The sequence below is a fragment of the Fopius arisanus genome, unplaced genomic scaffold, assembly GCF_000806365.1.
Source record: "Fopius arisanus strain USDA-PBARC FA_bdor unplaced genomic scaffold, ASM80636v1 scaffold00106, whole genome shotgun sequence".
NCBI lineage: Eukaryota > Metazoa > Arthropoda > Insecta > Hymenoptera > Braconidae > Fopius > Fopius arisanus.
Window position 1 is genome coordinate 226,206 of NW_011887845.1, and position 16,294 is coordinate 242,499.

General features: G+C 36.9%; 6 protein-coding genes across 8 annotated transcripts in view; 1 reads left to right on the forward strand and 5 right to left on the reverse strand.

The window, feature by feature from the left end:
- Window positions 1-702, reverse strand: part of Arl4 (ADP ribosylation factor-like 4) — a 7,891-nt gene extending 7,189 nt beyond the window's left edge. Inside the window, exon 1 of the mRNA XM_011312746.1 lies at window positions 376-702. The gene's annotated coding sequence lies outside the window, so the exon portion shown is untranslated. The remainder of the gene's footprint in view (window positions 1-375) is intronic.
- A 485-nt stretch (window positions 703-1,187) lies between these two features.
- On the reverse strand, window positions 1,188-3,522 carry LOC105271288 (selenium-binding protein 1-A). The gene is made up of 8 exons (XM_011312749.1): window positions 3,418-3,522; window positions 3,195-3,355; window positions 2,712-2,891; window positions 2,335-2,635; window positions 1,991-2,251; window positions 1,547-1,880; window positions 1,350-1,472; window positions 1,188-1,291 (listed from the first exon to the last, which is right to left on the reverse strand). The coding sequence occupies exons 1-8, from the start codon at window positions 3,431-3,433 to the stop codon at window positions 1,240-1,242; spliced, it is 1,428 nt and encodes a 475-aa protein (XP_011311051.1). The 5' UTR covers window positions 3,434-3,522; the 3' UTR covers window positions 1,188-1,239.
- Window positions 3,523-4,663: 1,141 nt separating this feature from the next.
- On the reverse strand, window positions 4,664-9,951 carry LOC105271289 (sodium-independent sulfate anion transporter). 2 transcript variants are annotated; one of them, XM_011312750.1, is made up of 6 exons: window positions 9,840-9,951; window positions 7,437-7,771; window positions 7,140-7,335; window positions 5,881-7,064; window positions 5,616-5,778; window positions 4,664-5,197 (listed from the first exon to the last, which is right to left on the reverse strand). In XM_011312750.1, the coding sequence occupies exons 2-6, from the start codon at window positions 7,644-7,646 to the stop codon at window positions 5,046-5,048; spliced, it is 1,905 nt and encodes a 634-aa protein (XP_011311052.1). In that variant the 5' UTR covers window positions 7,647-7,771; window positions 9,840-9,951; the 3' UTR covers window positions 4,664-5,045. The 2 variants fall into 2 exon arrangements, with proteins under 2 accessions (XP_011311052.1, XP_011311053.1); XM_011312751.1 differs by having other exon boundaries at window positions 7,437-7,775.
- A 1,301-nt stretch (window positions 9,952-11,252) lies between these two features.
- LOC105271292 (NADH:ubiquinone oxidoreductase subunit V3) lies at window positions 11,253-11,890 on the forward strand. The gene is made up of 3 exons (XM_011312753.1): window positions 11,253-11,381; window positions 11,464-11,578; window positions 11,664-11,890. The coding sequence occupies exons 1-3, from the start codon at window positions 11,346-11,348 to the stop codon at window positions 11,813-11,815; spliced, it is 303 nt and encodes a 100-aa protein (XP_011311055.1). The 5' UTR covers window positions 11,253-11,345; the 3' UTR covers window positions 11,816-11,890.
- On the reverse strand, window positions 11,811-13,942 carry LOC105271291 (peptidyl-prolyl cis-trans isomerase). Its single transcript, XM_011312752.1, has 4 exons — window positions 13,093-13,942; window positions 12,652-12,842; window positions 12,050-12,575; window positions 11,811-11,979 (listed from the first exon to the last, which is right to left on the reverse strand). Exons 1-4 carry the CDS (start codon window positions 13,258-13,260, stop codon window positions 11,908-11,910), a joined length of 957 nt encoding a protein of 318 aa, XP_011311054.1. The 5' UTR covers window positions 13,261-13,942; the 3' UTR covers window positions 11,811-11,907.
- Window positions 13,943-13,950: 8 nt separating this feature from the next.
- On the reverse strand, window positions 13,951-16,081 carry LOC105271293 (mitochondrial glutamate carrier 1-like). Of its 2 annotated transcripts, none has more exons than XM_011312756.1 (7): window positions 15,978-16,081; window positions 15,088-15,271; window positions 14,869-15,018; window positions 14,654-14,790; window positions 14,391-14,576; window positions 14,174-14,324; window positions 13,951-14,103 (listed from the first exon to the last, which is right to left on the reverse strand). In XM_011312756.1, exons 2-7 carry the CDS (start codon window positions 15,261-15,263, stop codon window positions 13,965-13,967), a joined length of 939 nt encoding a protein of 312 aa, XP_011311058.1. In that variant the 5' UTR covers window positions 15,264-15,271; window positions 15,978-16,081; the 3' UTR covers window positions 13,951-13,964. The 2 variants fall into 2 exon arrangements, with proteins under 2 accessions (XP_011311058.1, XP_011311057.1); XM_011312755.1 differs by having other exon boundaries at window positions 15,901-16,057.
- Window positions 16,082-16,294: the final 213 nt, after the last annotated feature.

Genomic DNA, 16,294 nt, shown 5'->3' on the forward strand with positions numbered 1-16,294 from the left:
TGGGAGGCGGATGGGGGGCGGATTGCGAGGGGTAAAACGGGGAGAAAGAGTGGAGAGGGGGTGGGGTACCTGGGGGGGTCATCTGGAGGGAGGTAAAAGAAAACGGTTGTTTATGAGAGATTCCACTTGACGCGATATGTCATTCGCCCGCAGGTACTCCGACCTCGTCCCCCAGGTAGCGGTTTTACCTGCTCGTCCCTTTGATTTCCGAGGGACAGACCCTTCCATCACGCACCTATTCCAATTCCTCACTATTCAGGTAAGAGAAAATCCTCAATGCACAATTCAATATTATTTTTACTGACTCTCCAGGCAGAGGTGAATGCATCCGAATTATGTAAATGTTTAAATTACTGGATAAATTTCAGGATTTACCATTTTGCGGTATCCAATTTTGTCGATGATTTTTTTTTGGCACTTTATCGGGGGTCTAGGTGGGAATCATCACTTGGTGGAGGTGATAACATATGATGATCACTCGCGTTACGGATTTTTACTGGATGAGTCGGAGATGATGATTATTTTATTTTTAGTTGGGGCTTTATTGACTTGGTTTTTTTTTTTGAGGGGGGGATTGGTGTGGGGGTGCTTCAATTGGCCCCGGAGACTAGTTTGGAGTGATTAAGCTTGATTTATTTATTGTTGTACATCGCGGACACACGCGACGATGGCTTCGGCGAGACTAAAACTAAATATCTCGAGACTGAAACGAGATCGCGCCGATCGCAACAGACCATTCGACAATCGACTCTCCACTTCTCCCACTCCTCCGCCATCTTGAAGTGGGGGAGCGTCGGCGGGATTTTTTGAAATTCGGGATTAAAAATGACAAAAATTTCCAAATTCCCCAAAGATTCTCCAATTGAAATTAATAATTCCTGCATTTCTCATTCATCCTGAAAATTCAGGGAATTAAATTATTGTCGAGGTAGACTTATATATTAATATCGAATTCTGAACTCTGATTATTTTTTTGAGTCAATCCCCGTTTTTATATAATCCCCGTGTTATGTAATTTCATGAGAATTTCATGTACTTCGATTCGATAATAATAAAGAAAGGGGAGAGGATAATTAGGGGGTCTGTCTCTATCGAGTGAACGTATTGTTCACTTTCACTCGCTTCCGGCGATTGTTGAAGCAACGAGAGGAGACATCAAGTGGTTGTACAGAAAAAAAGGCAATAAAATATTTTCAAGGATTTATTCAGGTTTTTATTCGGTACATGGTATTCAGAATTTCAATGGGTCTCCGGAAGCCAGATGTCTGAGGTGCAGTCCCCACCAGGATATCTACAAGAAACAAATTTTTTTTTACCCATTCATTAAAATTATTAATAAAAATTCTTGCCTCATCTCGTGCGCTAAAAGGACGTCATCCTTATCAGCTCCAAAATCAATCAAAAAATTTTCATCCAGCGTCATTCCTCCATTTTCCAAGTCAACATCAATTTTCATCATCGTCGATCCGTTTCTAGGTAAAAAAAAAATGAGATCTCCCGGAAAAAAATTATTTGATAAATATTGATTGGGAAGGGGGATAATTACTTGACGTGCTCGGGGTAGAATTGAATGTCCCAGGGTTTGAAAATGGAAGTGGTGACATAAAGTCTCCGTCCATCGAGGCTCAGCTGTAACATTTGAGGAGATCCATACAACCTACGCCCTTTGATAACCACCGGATCTGGCTGGGCTGTCAATTCCTTATCATCAATTACACGAACTTTCGAGTCTGAGAGAATCGATCCACCGAGAAACACTTGTCCAACTAATTTTGGCTTTCTGCGATCCGTTATGTCATACTGACGCACATCCCCATGGAGCCAATTATTGAAGTACAAGTACTTGTCATCCAGACTTATCAATATATCCGTTATCATCCCTGAAGTTTGAAAAATGGCCATTAAAAAATAACGCTGAAATTTCCCCTCCACCGAAAACAAAAAAAAAAAATCCTGAAATAAAATATTCAAAATATATTCAAAAATTGACCATTCATATAAGGTGTCAGCCATCCTTGGACTTTCTTCGCAGGTACATCGATGACCTTTTCCGCATCCCACTTTCCATCTTCCTTTTTGAAAAAGCGAAAAATATTTGAAGAAACGGCACAGCCGACGTACCCCTCACCAGAAGTCGGTTCATGCAAAAATCTTATCTCCAGGGGTGCGACCCCCTCATCCCCAAGATTAATAACTTGCTCCAGGGTTTGTTTACTCCAGGAGAAGATGTTTAAACTTCTTCCATAAACCACTGGAGTGACAATTAAAATATTTAATAACAGATATTCTATAATTTGTTATTACATCGTGTTTTATAATGATTCCCACACTTACGAGGATTATCACCATCTCCATTAGCCCATCCCCTCTTGAAGACTCTTGGGACACCCCATTCTGTTGATACGAGGGTGTCGTGATGGGGCTGGTACCAGAAGTCGTATCCAAATTGGGCTTTCTCACCCTTCGTCCACGTCCCATTGACTAGAAGTGTTTCACTGTCAACTCGAAAAAAATCACCCAATCCATCGCCATTTGGTTTCCCCATCGTCGATATGATTATCTCCCCCGTGGGGGCACAATGAGATGTATGGGGAGTGGATAATCCCTGTTTATGCATCGCCTCAGGCCACAGTACCTAATAAAATAATCATTACAATTATTTCCGGAATAATCGTGGTACCAATCGATTATTTCATTGTGAAAATAATTACTTTCTTTATCACAGGCTTTCTCTCTTCTTTCGTATCCACGAAATAAATCCTATCGGACATCAAAGCGGGTAAAACCAATATATTCCTCTTCTTCTTGCTCTCGAAACAGCTGCTGCACACGTTCCAACCCGAATGATGGAGTTCATCACCCACGTAAGGCATCCTCAGCTTATGAATAATCTGCAAACAGATTTGTTTAAATAATCCCCCGTGCAAAACGATGACGTAGCGATCACGTCTGAAATCCCAGTGAATTAATCACGAATATCTCCGAAACCAGTAAAAATACTCAAATTTTCATCATAACATTTTTTGTAGATCCCAATCAACTCTGCAAAAAAGGTATCAACGAAAATTTCGTAATCTCTCTTAGATTTCGAGATTTTCAGTAAAAATGGAACCGTAAAAATTTCAGTATCTGAATTTTTCGTTTTTATAATTATTCAATTATTAGTTTCATTAACAATTATATTGAGGAAGTACTTGGCAATAAGTGGAGCTGTCTGGATCGACATCGACAGTGGCAAGAACATCTGGTTTCGTTGAATCGGTGTGAGGACATACGACGTAGATAATTTTCTCTCTCGATCCCTCTCTCATCGCAGCCAGAGGACTCCTGTATCCCGGACCACACCCCCTGCACTCTGACAAATATCCCCCATTCAATAAAATTATTCCACAAAATTAATTAATTAATTAATCAAACCTTTCGAAGAAGCCATTCTCTCCGAATAAAATTTATGATATGTCCGCAGTGAACAGTCACTCCCAACTGAAGTAACTTGGCAATTCTAATCATTCCCCCGACGATAATGATAAACAGTGGGGGGAAATAATTAATCACATAATAATCATCATTAAATGCGCAAACAGTCTTCCATTTACAAATTCTCCTCATTTATTCTACTTTCATGTAGATTGTCTATCAATTGGCCCCACCTCTCCGATAATTCTTATCAATCTCCTTATCAATATTCAGAAGTCTCTGTGCATAGGAAAATACGTCAATATTCATAATAAATATTTCTGGCAATTGCAGTGGAATGCTGAATATTTGAATTTCAATTATTGGATCTACAGGATAAAGTACTCATCGGTGCATTATTCATTAATCGATATAATAGTGAATATTTTGATGATTGTCATGATGATTCATAATTATACTGGATTTATCCTCAAGGCAATCCAGGACTGGATGTGGTGAAAGTGGACTTGTCCTTTTCACGTTCATTTCTTCTAAAAAAGCACTCGAGCAGACGCTCTCTCTGAATTCCAATTAATTTTTGAAATCTCGTTTTAGCTATTTCAGTTTCACTGTTGATAGCGTCAATACCAGCCTCGAGTTTATCGATATTTCTGCTGACATTCGCCATCATCTCGAGGATTATATCGTTTTTTCGGGTTTTTGTTACGAGTCCAGTGAGAATTATTGTCCCCGACATCACTAGAATTATAATCACTCCCTTATGCACCACAGTATGCATTACATTGATACTGAGATCATCCTTGTCACTGATTTTTCCATTTCTTGAGCACTTGGGGATGATGATGTGAGCTCCACCACTGGGTACGTCGATTTATAAACATTTTAGGGGCTGGAGGGGGTGGAGGCACATTGGATGGGGTTTAGAGGGCTCTCTGGGATAAAGTGGACATTAGAAGCCTTAACTTGTTGATCATGTGTCTATTGGCAGCGCAACGGCTTCTGGGGATGGCCCACGTGTTGTCAGGGGAGGTCACCAGATAACCCACCCTTGGATTTTCACATCTCTGCGCTGACGCCAGATCAATATGACCTCAAATTTCACTCCTGCGCTGTTATCCGGTGATTAACTAGTTATTACTCTCTCATTACTCCTCATTTTTCATGTTTTTTTTCATTGACAGCGAAATTTCGGGGAAAAATATATGATATGGTCTTTGCAGGGACATGGAATTTTTTTTGGCAATTTTTTATTGAACTCTTATTGTTGATTTATTTAAGTAGGAAATGATAACATTCAAGGTTTTCTCTCATATATTTCTATATTTATATTTTTCAATATTTTTGTAAAGTCAATTCCTCATGGACCCGTATAATAAATGTCATGTAACAAAACAGAAGGTCTAAATCTGCTGAAGAGATATATCTGTTATCGATCAATGTTTATCTCGATCTCTTCAAAATACTGTTCAGGTAATGTTTTAGTTTTTGTAGATGTAATGTCTGTTTCGTTTTCTATCTTTGTGTTTTTCGACGGATTCAGTGAGATTCATTTCATAAAATCTATTTTCTAAGTCTCGGTAGAAAAAAATGCAACGACTGGTGGATGGAGTGACGTTGACGTTGACTTTTCAGCTGGCAGTGGCTGGCAGTAAAGTTCTCTTTACTTCACTCAATTCGTGGTAATTAGTGTGGGTTGGCCGATGGGTTAATTCGATAGCTGGACTCATCAGGGCCTCGGAGGAGAGATCACGCCTCAGAGACAGTGGCCGAGACGATTTGTCTGCAAAAAAAAAATTCAACTCCGCCCTTAATCCTCCAAAATATCAATTTAAAAAATCAATTGCACCAATTGTTTATCTTTTGTCCACATACCACCTCAATTAACCCGTCGCCATATTTTTTTTATGGAAACTCGCGGATTTTTTCTCTCACAAAAAATGAATTTCGATTTCTCGAACTTTACGCGTGCAATAAAACGCGAAATAAATGGTGTTAATTCAAAAAAATATATATTCCTCCGGGAAAACGTTTATTTTATCTGTCATTGAAAATATTTTTCCATATTTATCGTTGTAATGAAAAATGTAATTTGTACCGACACTGAAAAAATATCTTGAAGGTTTTAAAGAGTTGTAAATTGCAAATCATTACATAACTGTAGCTTTATTATAAATGAAAGTAAAGAGAAGAGGTATCACCTCGGTTTCGATAGAGAAGATACGACAGCTCCTCCTGTGTGGCGACATGTTGAAAATCCTCACCACAAGCACCTCGTAATACAGCGACAACATCTGATCGTGGATTGAAGAAATAAAGTCCCTGTTTCCTCATATTAAACTCATCAATGAGCGCTGCAATTCCCTGGAGTCATAAATCCCAGTGATAATCCCCCCGTCCAGGACTTTCGAGTAATAAAAATAGTAATAAGTTCTATTATTTATTATTGTTTATGCCATGGATTACCTTGGCAGCAGTGAAATCAGCACCGAGTACGTATCTGCAATCAACCACAACTGGCAATTGACTCGAGCCCTCTCGAACACCAGCATGACCAACAAATTGTTTAATAAAATCAACAGCTGGGAAGTAGAGACTATTTCCTGGTGTCACCAAAAGATAATCTGTTCCTGACTCTGTCACACATTTTTCAACGTGAATAGTGGGCCTGGCTGATGGATAAAGGAGGAACATGAGATTAATTCCAACACCCACCAGAATACCATACTCAACACCGATTCCGAGACACAAAAAAAAAGTGGCGAACATCGGTATCAGGTCCTTCTTACTCGACTTCCACATGAGCTTCACAACTTCGTACTCAATCATGTAGATAACTGCACATATTATAACAGCCGCCAGCGACGCTTTAGGAATGAAATAAAAATATGGTGTGAGAAGACTGAGTGCAAGAATTATGAGGAGTCCAGTGTAGAGTCCTGACATGGGTGTCTTGACTCCACTCGCATGATTGACAGCAGATCTGCTGAAGGATCCAGTGACAGGCATGGCCCTGGCACACGATCCGAGGACATTGCAGAGCCCAAGGGTGAGTAGTTCCTGAGTTGCATCAACGCTGGCACCATTAGCAAAAGCTTTGGCAATTGCCACGTTACCCAGTACTCCGATAATTGGTACTAGAAAAATTGCTGGGCCAAGCTCGCTGCACATCTCCAGGAAGTTCAGCTGTTTGTCGTTGGTTGTCGTGGAGAATGGGGGCAGACTGAAAGGTGGAAGTCCAGATCTCACTGGTCCTGTCAAGACGAAGGGCGAGCCAGTCGTCGAGTTCATCTTGTAGGCTATCGTCGAGCACACGACAACGACAATGGCATTCCTAGCTGTTGATATCAGCCAAATAATTTTAGCCAGAATTCGCCGGTCCCTCGAGGGCTTTCCACTCTGCGATCCAAATTTTATGTCCTTCATCTTCCTCAGGGATAGAAGAAAGATTATACAGGACAGGCTCATACCAGCGTCCCAGGGATTCGTGTCACCGATATTCTTCAGGACTTTGGTGATCGTGTCGATGAACCCTGACGACGTGATTTTTAGGCCCAGCATTCCCTTCAATTGAGAGGCTACAATAATTACTGATGTTGCTGATGTGAAACCCACAGTCACTGGGATGGAAATGAAGTCGATGAGAACGTCTGGGGTAGAGAATACAATTCAGAATTACCTAAACAAATTCCTCCATCAATTTTACCCAGTGAATATTTATTTACCTAAATGGAGACAAGCCATGACGAGCTGGAGACAACCAGCGAGAAAGGCGAGAAGAACTGCAAAGTCTGGACTTTTTCCCTGGACATATTCATGTGTCATGATGGCCATGAGAGCTGTTGGGCCAATGGTAATATCCTTGCAAGACCCAAAAACCACGTAAACAATTGCTCCCATGAATGCGGAGTACAACCCATACTGAAATCCAAATCAAAAAATTATTCCAGGAATTATTCCTCCAGTTGAACGTGAAGTATAATTTTTTGAATGGGTAGACTCAAGTGAAAATAATAATTGACCTGCGGCTCGAGTCCAGCTAGAATGGCATAAGCAAGTCCCTGGGGCATGACAGTAAGTCCCACAGTAATTCCAGCGATGGCATCGCTGATTGCCTTCTCGGAGTCATATCTGGGCAGCCAGGAGAGTATCGGCAGACGTTTGAAGAAGAATTCCTTGATCCTGTCGGTAGCACTTTCCTCACAATTTTCACGTTTGTGAACGATAGCCATAATTCACTGAACGAATTGTCACGTCTCTCCGGTATCTCCAGTTCATCCACTCAGTGTCCTATTTATCCACCACCTCAATTTGCCTTTTGTCAGGGCTGGGAGACAGTCCAGACAGTGTCCTCAATCTTCCTTGATTCAAATAATTACAGTGAATTTATTTATTTAATTTATAACAACTGCTTTGCACTCTGTCACAGCCGGAAATCGACTGGCAACAAGTGTCTTTCGATCTTGTATTTAACGATTGTAAATTACGGAACGTGAGAAATTATCGGATTGTGAAAATACTACAACCTTCGGTGGTTTACGTTTCTCATTTTTTTATGGCCTTTTTTTTACACGATTTATCCGCTGCGAGAAATTTAAACAATTGATAAGTCCTCCGATGCTGGAGAACGTGCGTTGTCAATCGAAAAATCGTATTTGCGGTTTATTTACAATTTTTTTTTTTTGGGTGAGTGACTCTGATAAAAAAATTCACATTATTTTCATTTTTGGAAGATTATTAAATGAAAATTCACGTGGGAAGTTTTATTCTTTTCCTAATAAATTGTTTGTCATTTCAATCTATCTTCGTTAAAGTGAAAAATTTATCACCGTTTCCTTATCGATAACTAGAATTTATGGGACTGCACAATCACAGTTACAAGAAAAAAAGAATTGTTGACAGCGCACGAAAAAAATTAAAAAACCAAGTCCTTCATTTCCCGCACTAAAATATTATCCCAGTTAAAAAAAAAAAAGAAATCAGATAGTAAAAATTAATACTCCAACAACATAAATAATTTACTCTGATTGAGTTAAAAAAATTCGGGAAATTCAAACGAATGTTTAAAAAATCGAAAACCTTCACTTCCAATCGAGAAATTACCACATAAAAAATGAAAGAAAAATTCCGAACATGTTGCCCCCATTATCCCCACCCTCGTTATCAATATTGTCCGGGAAAAATAGAGGAAAAAAAAAAGACAACACTTTAGAAATTACCGAGGTAAAACTCACCGGCCATAAACAAGTTACAGGGTCAGTGTAACGATTAGAATAAAAAATAAACCGATAAAATAATTTCTCAGGATGAATTTCATTGGTACCGGCACAATATTTCAATTAACACCAAAATTATCAATAGTCTCATTGAATTGACATGGTTGCGATTACATAACGAATAAAACAAGTTCAATTTCACCTTTTCCCCTGCACTATATACGTGTGGAATGTGTCTGCACTGTCATTGAACCCCTGAGTAATATTTTGTTGAGACATAAAAAAATAATGGAAATAGATTGACTGGATGAATTGAGTGGATGACAAATGGCGAAATTTATTAGCCTTTTTGGTGGTGGTGGTGCCAATTGAGTGACTGTGGATCTCAACTAGACGATTCAGATGATACTTGTGCCTGAGTTGACCTGAATCAGCATAAACTCAATTCTGGACAGAGCGATCGAAATACTCAGGGGTCAGTTGCCGTTTAAATACCTTCTTATGTATCCACCACCTTTCTCCAATTTATTATACCTCATTTATCGTTTTTCGTCAGTTGATCTGTCATTCGAGGAAATCAATATTCTTTTTTTTTATCAACACGATTTATATTTCTATAATTTTTACCTCACGATCGATTTATGAAATTTCAGCATTAAAAAAATGTTTGATAATCCAAATTCTTTGGTATGTAAATATTTCAGGGAAATATTCAGAAAATGGAAATTTTTTTTTGGGAATAATTCGTGATTGGATTTCTGAGTCTTGTGAATTAATTTGGGGAGTTCAAAAAAATTTATAAATAAACAAAATATTTATCGGACGAAGAGAAATGGAATTGGAGCACCTCACAGAAACTCAAGGTGTCACAAAACATGTTCTCGATGCTTTAACATATTTTTTTATCACAGGTACCCACTACTCAATATTTAATACATATCATATCAGCACTTGTGTAAATAGTAGGTCAACACATAGAGCATGATTTTTATTTAAAAAATATTTCCAAGGGAAAAAGGAAAGAATGGGTAAATAATTCTGTTGAAGGTTCACCTTTTCACTGGGATTTTTATTTTCCAGTGAAGTTGAGATGAAAGAGGATGAAAGGGGATTTTTAAGGGAATTTACAATATTCACGAGGAACTAGTGAATGTTTATATTTTAGTTCAGATAAAAATTATTGGGAAAAATATTCTTGTGAATGCTCACCGTTTTTGGATGCAGTTTGTGGTATGCAGTTGACATTCTGCCATCCACGAACAGGACACCGACACCGGCTACGTCAAGTCACATTCCACGAACACTAGTCACTGGGTTCACATGAACAGGGTGATTTTGAAGAGACCACTCTAGTCAGTGTACCAGCCTTGTTGTCAATTGCACTCATTGCAATTGAAAAAAAAAAAAAAATTTTCTCTCCGAAAAAATAAATTTAATTATCACCATCTGGCGCTTCATCACATATTGTTTAAACATAAATATTAACAATTTACTGGAAAGTGGGTTTTATGAAAATTCAAATTATTTCTCATCAATAAAAAAATCATAAAGGAGGATAAAAATTTTTTTTTTTATAATCGATCAATTATACTTCAAAAATGAACTCATTGCAATTAAAAAAAAATGCAGAACTTCAATGGAAATTTTGCATGAATAATTTTCCAGCAAAGAATACCTTCCAAAATTTCCAGAATGTAGTGAGTTTATTATTTTATAATTAATTCGTTATATATTATTTACTTTATATATTATTTACTCGTTTTCAATGATTTTTTTCTATTTATGGAATTTTTTTTCCCTCCAATCCGTCGCTCTGGGTGGTCTTTATTTTTCTTAGAAAAAATAAATCGAATTATCGCCATCTGGCTTTCGGCTGACAAATTGAATTAACTCGAATTTCAAAACAATAACAGATGTGTTGAGATAAAAGTTTGAAAGTTTATACTACCAAATTGGCATTTAATTCTCTCTATTTTTTTCTCGGAATCGACCCTTATAATTAGATTAACTCAAATTTCAAAACAATAACAGGTGCATTGAGAAAAAAGTTTGAATGTTTATGCTACCTCATTGGCATTTAATTCTCTCTATTTTTTTCTCGGAATCGCTCTATTTTCGAGACAATTCTTTTCCTCTTGAATATAATATTCGGTAGTCCCCAGTGAAGGACTGACCCGGATTCGTGGGAACTATTTTTTCTCGGAATCGACCCTTATAATTAGATTAGCTCGACCATTCAAAAAATAAATACGAATATTGAGATAGAAAAATTCAGATGTTTATTTTTCACTCCGAAAAAATAAATTGAATTATCACGATCTGGCGCTTCATCACATAATGTTTAAACTTTAACCATAAATATTAACAATTTACTGGGAAATGTGTTTTATGAAAATTTAAATTATTTCTCGTCGATAAAAAAATTATAAAGGAGTATAAAAAATTATTTTTTTATAATCGATTAATTATACTTGAAAAATAAATTGTAAATTTATATTAATTTTCAAATAAATATAAAAATATAAATATTGAATATAAACCCATTATTTCAGGTAAATTTTCGTTTTATTATTTCGAATATTCCCGCACTTGTGATGCAGTGAATCATTTGGATGAGCCTTTATGTTGTAGAAATCAGCTGTTCATGGGATTTTTCATGTTTTGCTCTCGTAATAAATTGATAAATCTCAACGATTATTCGAGTGAGTTAAAAATATGTTGAGAGTGGTGGCAAAATTGTCAAAGTGTCAGGTAAAACGTAAAATTCTCCAATTAAAATGATTTATGGATTAATAACAATGATTTACGGTTAATGCTGATGTTAATATTATAGGCGAGGGCATTGCCTTTGAGACTCTACAGTGAAAAATCAGGACAAACTGATCAGCGAAGTTCAATTCCAGATGTACCTGGATTGAGTGAAAAATGTGTAGCTGTACCTTCAAAACGTTCGCAAAAAAAAATTTATTAGAAGAATTATTAATTAATCCTTAAGTTTATTAGTCGTTGAAATATTGTTATTGTATTTTGCAGCCGTTGGTCCAAACGCCAGCAAAAACACAGACTACAAAAATCCGGAGTACTTTTGCTATCACGTCGACAGCTTCGCCGAGGCCGAAGTAGAAATGGCAAAATATCGTCTGCCATCTCCAAGCAACAAAGAAAAATTCACTCGTAATTTATAAAGTGTTAAAAATCAGCTAGATAATTACCGTAAGGATTGATCGATGTAAAGATAAGTATCACGTCCTTGGAAGTCACTGATCTTTTTATTATCTCAACAAATCCCACAGTTTGATATTATTATCGTCTCCATGGGTTTTCCAGCTCTCGTTCCCTGCCCCTCGATCTACGATTTGAAAAGCAGAATTTAAAATTCTGACTTTATTTATTCAATTTAATTATTCGATGACAATTACTCGGTAAATATTGGCAAGTCCTTTGACAACTCTTCCGAACACAACATTTTTTCCATCTAGGGTTGTCAACATCCTGAAGCTCAGATTGAATTTCGAATCATTAAAATTCTTTTCGTCGTGGGACATGGAGAGGACTCCAGGAGCATTATGACGGAGATGATAATTCTCGTCATTAAATTTATCCCCATAGATGGATGTGCCCCCCGTTCCATTGAATTTTGTCACGTCTCCCCCCTGGCACATGTACCCTCTAATTATCCGATGGAATGGCGTATTTTTGTAAGTAAATCCATTATAACCCACGCAAAACGATAAAAAATTCTTGCAAGTTTGCGGCACGACGTCGTCATACAGTTCTAGAATTATTTTTCCAAGTTTTTCATTCGTCCTGGGTATTTCCATCTCAAAAAAACATCGAGGTCTCGAGGGAGGAATTGTCGAGAGAGTGAGTTCTACATTTTGCATTTGAGATTTTCTCCCCATCGCTGTCGAGGGTCGTCTTCTCATTTTTCGGGGAGAGGGATGCCTGTATCAGGAAATAATTAATTCATTGAAATAATTATTGATTTACTGGACCACCAGAGGAGCAAATTAATAAATAACTTCGCATTTTTTGCATCAATTGTTTATTCTTCTTCCAGTCCTTCATTAAAGCGTTGAACGAGTACGTGGCAGCTACCTCTACTATTTTTTTATACATTTCAATATTTTCTTTGTAGAGTTTCATACGCGTTGCTTTTCGATTGGGGACTGGGTAATCTCTGATGTTCGAATTGCGAGAGTCTACTTCTCCCTAAACGCCGATTAATTGAAAATTAGAAAATAACGAGAATTACAGGTGAAAGTCAATCTGCTGTGCAGGGGCAAGTCGAGATGAGGTGATATATCTCCTCAATTAATCGAGATACTCAAATTTTTATAATGACTTTTTCGTAGAGATAATCAAGAGCTACCAAAAAGTTATGACACAAATTTGTCTATTTGTTTCAGTTCCGGAGATATTAATTGATTTTGATACTTCAGTAGTCAAATATTTTTCTCACTTTTGTTTGGTTGATGATATGAATTCTTTTTAATATCTCCATGTTCTCCGTATCGATTGCAAGGACTCGTTTCGCTTCCTCCTTGAGCAATCGAGGTTTGTAGTAATTTTCTAGTTTCAATTTTGGCGGCTTATTATCAATTTTTGGCGGGATATTCGAAAAATCCATGATTTTAATTGACGAAAATAATTAACTGAACCACTTGTGCTCTCACGCGCTGGAAATTTGATGTTTTTATTTATTTATGACATCTGCGAAAAAAAAAAACAAGTGAAAAGGAATTCAGGAAATGCTCTCAATAAATTCTTGACTTTCGATTGCTCATTAATCAATATTTATCAATTCAATTGACACATTTTAAACGTTAAGAGAATTCCAGGTATAGCTTAATCATCTAAAAGTTTCAACAGCGAATTCCGTTGGACGTTTACAGATTCTCGAATAAATTCAGTCGACTCCCTCTATTTTCTACACAAATATCTCGTTAAACAAAATTCACTGTCCCTCCAATTCCAGCGAAATAATGCCTGAATTATCACATGAATAAAATCGTTGAACTCTCACCTCCAGCATCATAAAAAAATAATGATTTCAAAAAATCTGAAAAACACCTAAAAAATAGAATAATGAAAAATATAGAATTGACTAGAAACTAACAGATAATTTCCCTGAAACAAAAATAATGAGAGCCATTTTCAAATAGGCTAATGATGGCATGAAATCTCAAAATGAGAACGAAGACTATTTCCTTGGAGCACTGACCCATCGAATATACATTCATTAAAATAAACTGTCTCTAGTTAACTGTATTATATTCATTATTGTCAAGATTGTTTGAGAATTATTCAATACTGCTGGCTGATTTGATTTATTTATTTAATCCCTAGGAGATTTTCAGCGACACCGAGGTAGTAAACAGTCTGTGCTATCCCAAATAATGGGGCTATCACGATCATACGACATGCCCCACCCTTGAAAAATGCTGTTGGCCCTTCATTTTTCATCGTTGTCCTGAAAATAAAATCAATCGACAATTGAATTATGGATGAATTAAATTTTTTTTCAAGAACCAAATACTCACAGGATACAATCCAACACTCCATTGTACGTCGGCTCACCAGGAGCTTTGTTTATAGCTTGTAATCTAGTTTTAATTACATCGAACGGATTGACTAATAATGCAGCAGTGGAACCTGCTGTGCATCCAGCCAAGAATGAACACCAAAATACAGCTGAAAAAATTGTCAGTTCAATTGGAATGAATTATTGAATGGTGCAATTAATTATTGAATACTTACAAGATCCATCTTCACGTTTTGGGCCTAGATCATTCAATCGTGCGAATAATGGAAAATAAATAACAGAGAATGTGACATCTCTGAGGGCAGTGGCACCAGTCCCCTGATAAAGTCCCATAATTCCACGTTTTTTAAACAAATCCTGGGTTAATGACCAGGCTGATATTTTTGGAACTGTTTTCCCAGCTGAAATAAAATTTATTCATTCAACCCAATAAGATATCTCGGTTAGAAATTGAATTAATTACTGGGACTGGTTTTACCAGATTTTGCTGCAGCTGCAACACGACCAGCATCTTGCATTTGAATTTTTAAAAGCTCCATGGGAGTTGTTATCACAATTTGACAAGCACCAGCTGATCCTCCGGCTAGCATTTCACGTTCCAGTGGCAGTGGTTGACTAAATAATTGAAATCAATCGTTTCTGATTTTGATAATTAATTGAAAAAATTGTTGACGTTGTTTAACGAGCATTTACCCGGGGCCAGGAGATAAATAATGCCTGAACATGTCATTGGCAGTTAATTTGATGGCCTTCTCTGGGGTGATCAATAGAATATTGACACCTGATCCCTTGTACATCCCAAAGTAGCCCTCAGCCTTGTACGTTTTTTTGAAACAATCGAACCTGAGGAAAAATTAAAAAACAATTAAATGTCCAATAATTAGGAAGGCTTATGGATCACTGGTAGCTCACATTGAGGTGTACATTCTCTCTCCCTTGGGCCCAATCACCTGATTCTGGAGTCTGGTTTTTACCAAATCCAGGGGAAAAACCACTGAAACCCCAATAATTCCCGCTATTCCTCCATTAACTATTTTTGGGACTAGTTTAAATTTCTGGGACGGTGCTGGCACCTCTTGCTTTGCCATCTTGTTGACTGTAAACAAAATATAGAAACAGAAATAAAAATACGGGGGTTTATATTTAGAAATGTTATTCAATGAGATTTTGGTGGGATAAATAATTTTTAGAAGATCCTCCCGGATTTTTTGGATTTTTTTGTTTTCAATTGTCACTTAGTATCAATTATAAATCACGGATTGATAACAATTAATTATCGGTATCACGCAATCAGCTCTAGTTACTGAAGTTTATGGTAATTCACTTGAAATAAAATTCAGTGAAAACTGAATAGACAGGAATTGAAGTCGAATTATCATTTAACTCGAATCCAGCGATTATAAACGAGAAAATCGAGAAAGAATTTCATCTGACCCACATAATTAACCCTGAATAATTAAAGAATTCCACTAAATACGAGTACTCGGCATATGGCAGGAGGTGGGGTAAAATGGGTACAAGTAATGATTGAAATTGAATATTTATAAGTCATGAATAAATTGATTGATTGGAGGGACTCAAAATGCATCGGAATATTTATTTAAAAAGGATTGAGTGTCAGGATTGAAAGGAATTTTATTTCCGTGACAATTGAAGTAGTCGAAAAAATTGAAAATTTGTGTATTATTATTATGGATTATTATCCAGTCGATTAGCAATAATTACTTGCCCAACTCCGAGTTAAATCACGTGCAAACAACTCTAACTTCTCAATACACACATCAAGATAAATTATCACTCACACTTTTTCTCCAAACGTCCGATAAGACAGATCAGACAAATGGAAATGATGAAATAGTGTCCATCAATATTTCCATGACAGAATCGGACATTTTTGCGGGAAAGTATCCAAAATGGCGTCCAGTCTTTTTTATTCTTTGTTGCATTCGTTCCTTTTTTTTTTATTAAAAATATAATTGGTGCTTGGAATGACCGGTGGACGGTGAAAAAAAAATTTTTTAATAAATATTTTATTGCAATTGCGATACTCTACGGGTGGAAAATTATTATCGATATTTCAAGAAATTTCTAAGCCTGCGCGCGATGTGTAATCCCTGGG

Coding starts and splice junctions, on each gene's coding strand:
- LOC105271288 (XM_011312749.1), bottom strand. Junction 2,252..2,334: donor TGGAGATGGTGATAATCCTC/GTAAGTGTGGGA, acceptor TTGTCACTCCAG/TGGTTTATGGAAGAAGTTTA. Junction 1,473..1,546: donor TTCTACCCCGAGCACGTCAA/GTAATTATCCCC, acceptor TTTTTTACCTAG/AAACGGATCGACGATGATGA.
- LOC105271289 (XM_011312750.1), bottom strand. CDS start 7,646: ATGGCTATCGTTCACAAACGTGAAAATTGTGAGGAAAGTGCTACCGAC. Junction 7,336..7,436: donor TAGCTGGACTCGAGCCGCAG/GTCAATTATTAT, acceptor TTTGGATTTCAG/TATGGGTTGTACTCCGCATT. Junction 7,065..7,139: donor CATGGCTTGTCTCCATTTAG/GTAAATAAATAT, acceptor TCTCTACCCCAG/ACGTTCTCATCGACTTCATT.
- LOC105271292 (XM_011312753.1), top strand. CDS start 11,346: ATGTTGAGAGTGGTGGCAAAATTGTCAAAGTGTCAG. Junction 11,382..11,463: donor CAAAATTGTCAAAGTGTCAG/GTAAAACGTAAA, acceptor TTAATATTATAG/GCGAGGGCATTGCCTTTGAG. Junction 11,579..11,663: donor TGTAGCTGTACCTTCAAAAC/GTTCGCAAAAAA, acceptor TGTATTTTGCAG/CCGTTGGTCCAAACGCCAGC.
- LOC105271291 (XM_011312752.1), bottom strand. CDS start 13,260: ATGGATTTTTCGAATATCCCGCCAAAAATTGATAATAAGCCGCCAAAA. Junction 12,843..13,092: donor ATATCATCAACCAAACAAAA/GTGAGAAAAATA, acceptor ATCGGCGTTTAG/GGAGAAGTAGACTCTCGCAA. Junction 11,980..12,049: donor GACTTGCCAATATTTACCGA/GTAATTGTCATC, acceptor TTCAAATCGTAG/ATCGAGGGGCAGGGAACGAG.
- LOC105271293 (XM_011312756.1), bottom strand. CDS start 15,263: ATGGCAAAGCAAGAGGTGCCAGCACCGTCCCAGAAATTTAAACTAGTC. Junction 15,019..15,087: donor GAGAGAATGTACACCTCAAT/GTGAGCTACCAG, acceptor ATTTTTCCTCAG/GTTCGATTGTTTCAAAAAAA. Junction 14,104..14,173: donor GGAGTGTTGGATTGTATCCT/GTGAGTATTTGG, acceptor TTTTATTTTCAG/GACAACGATGAAAAATGAAG.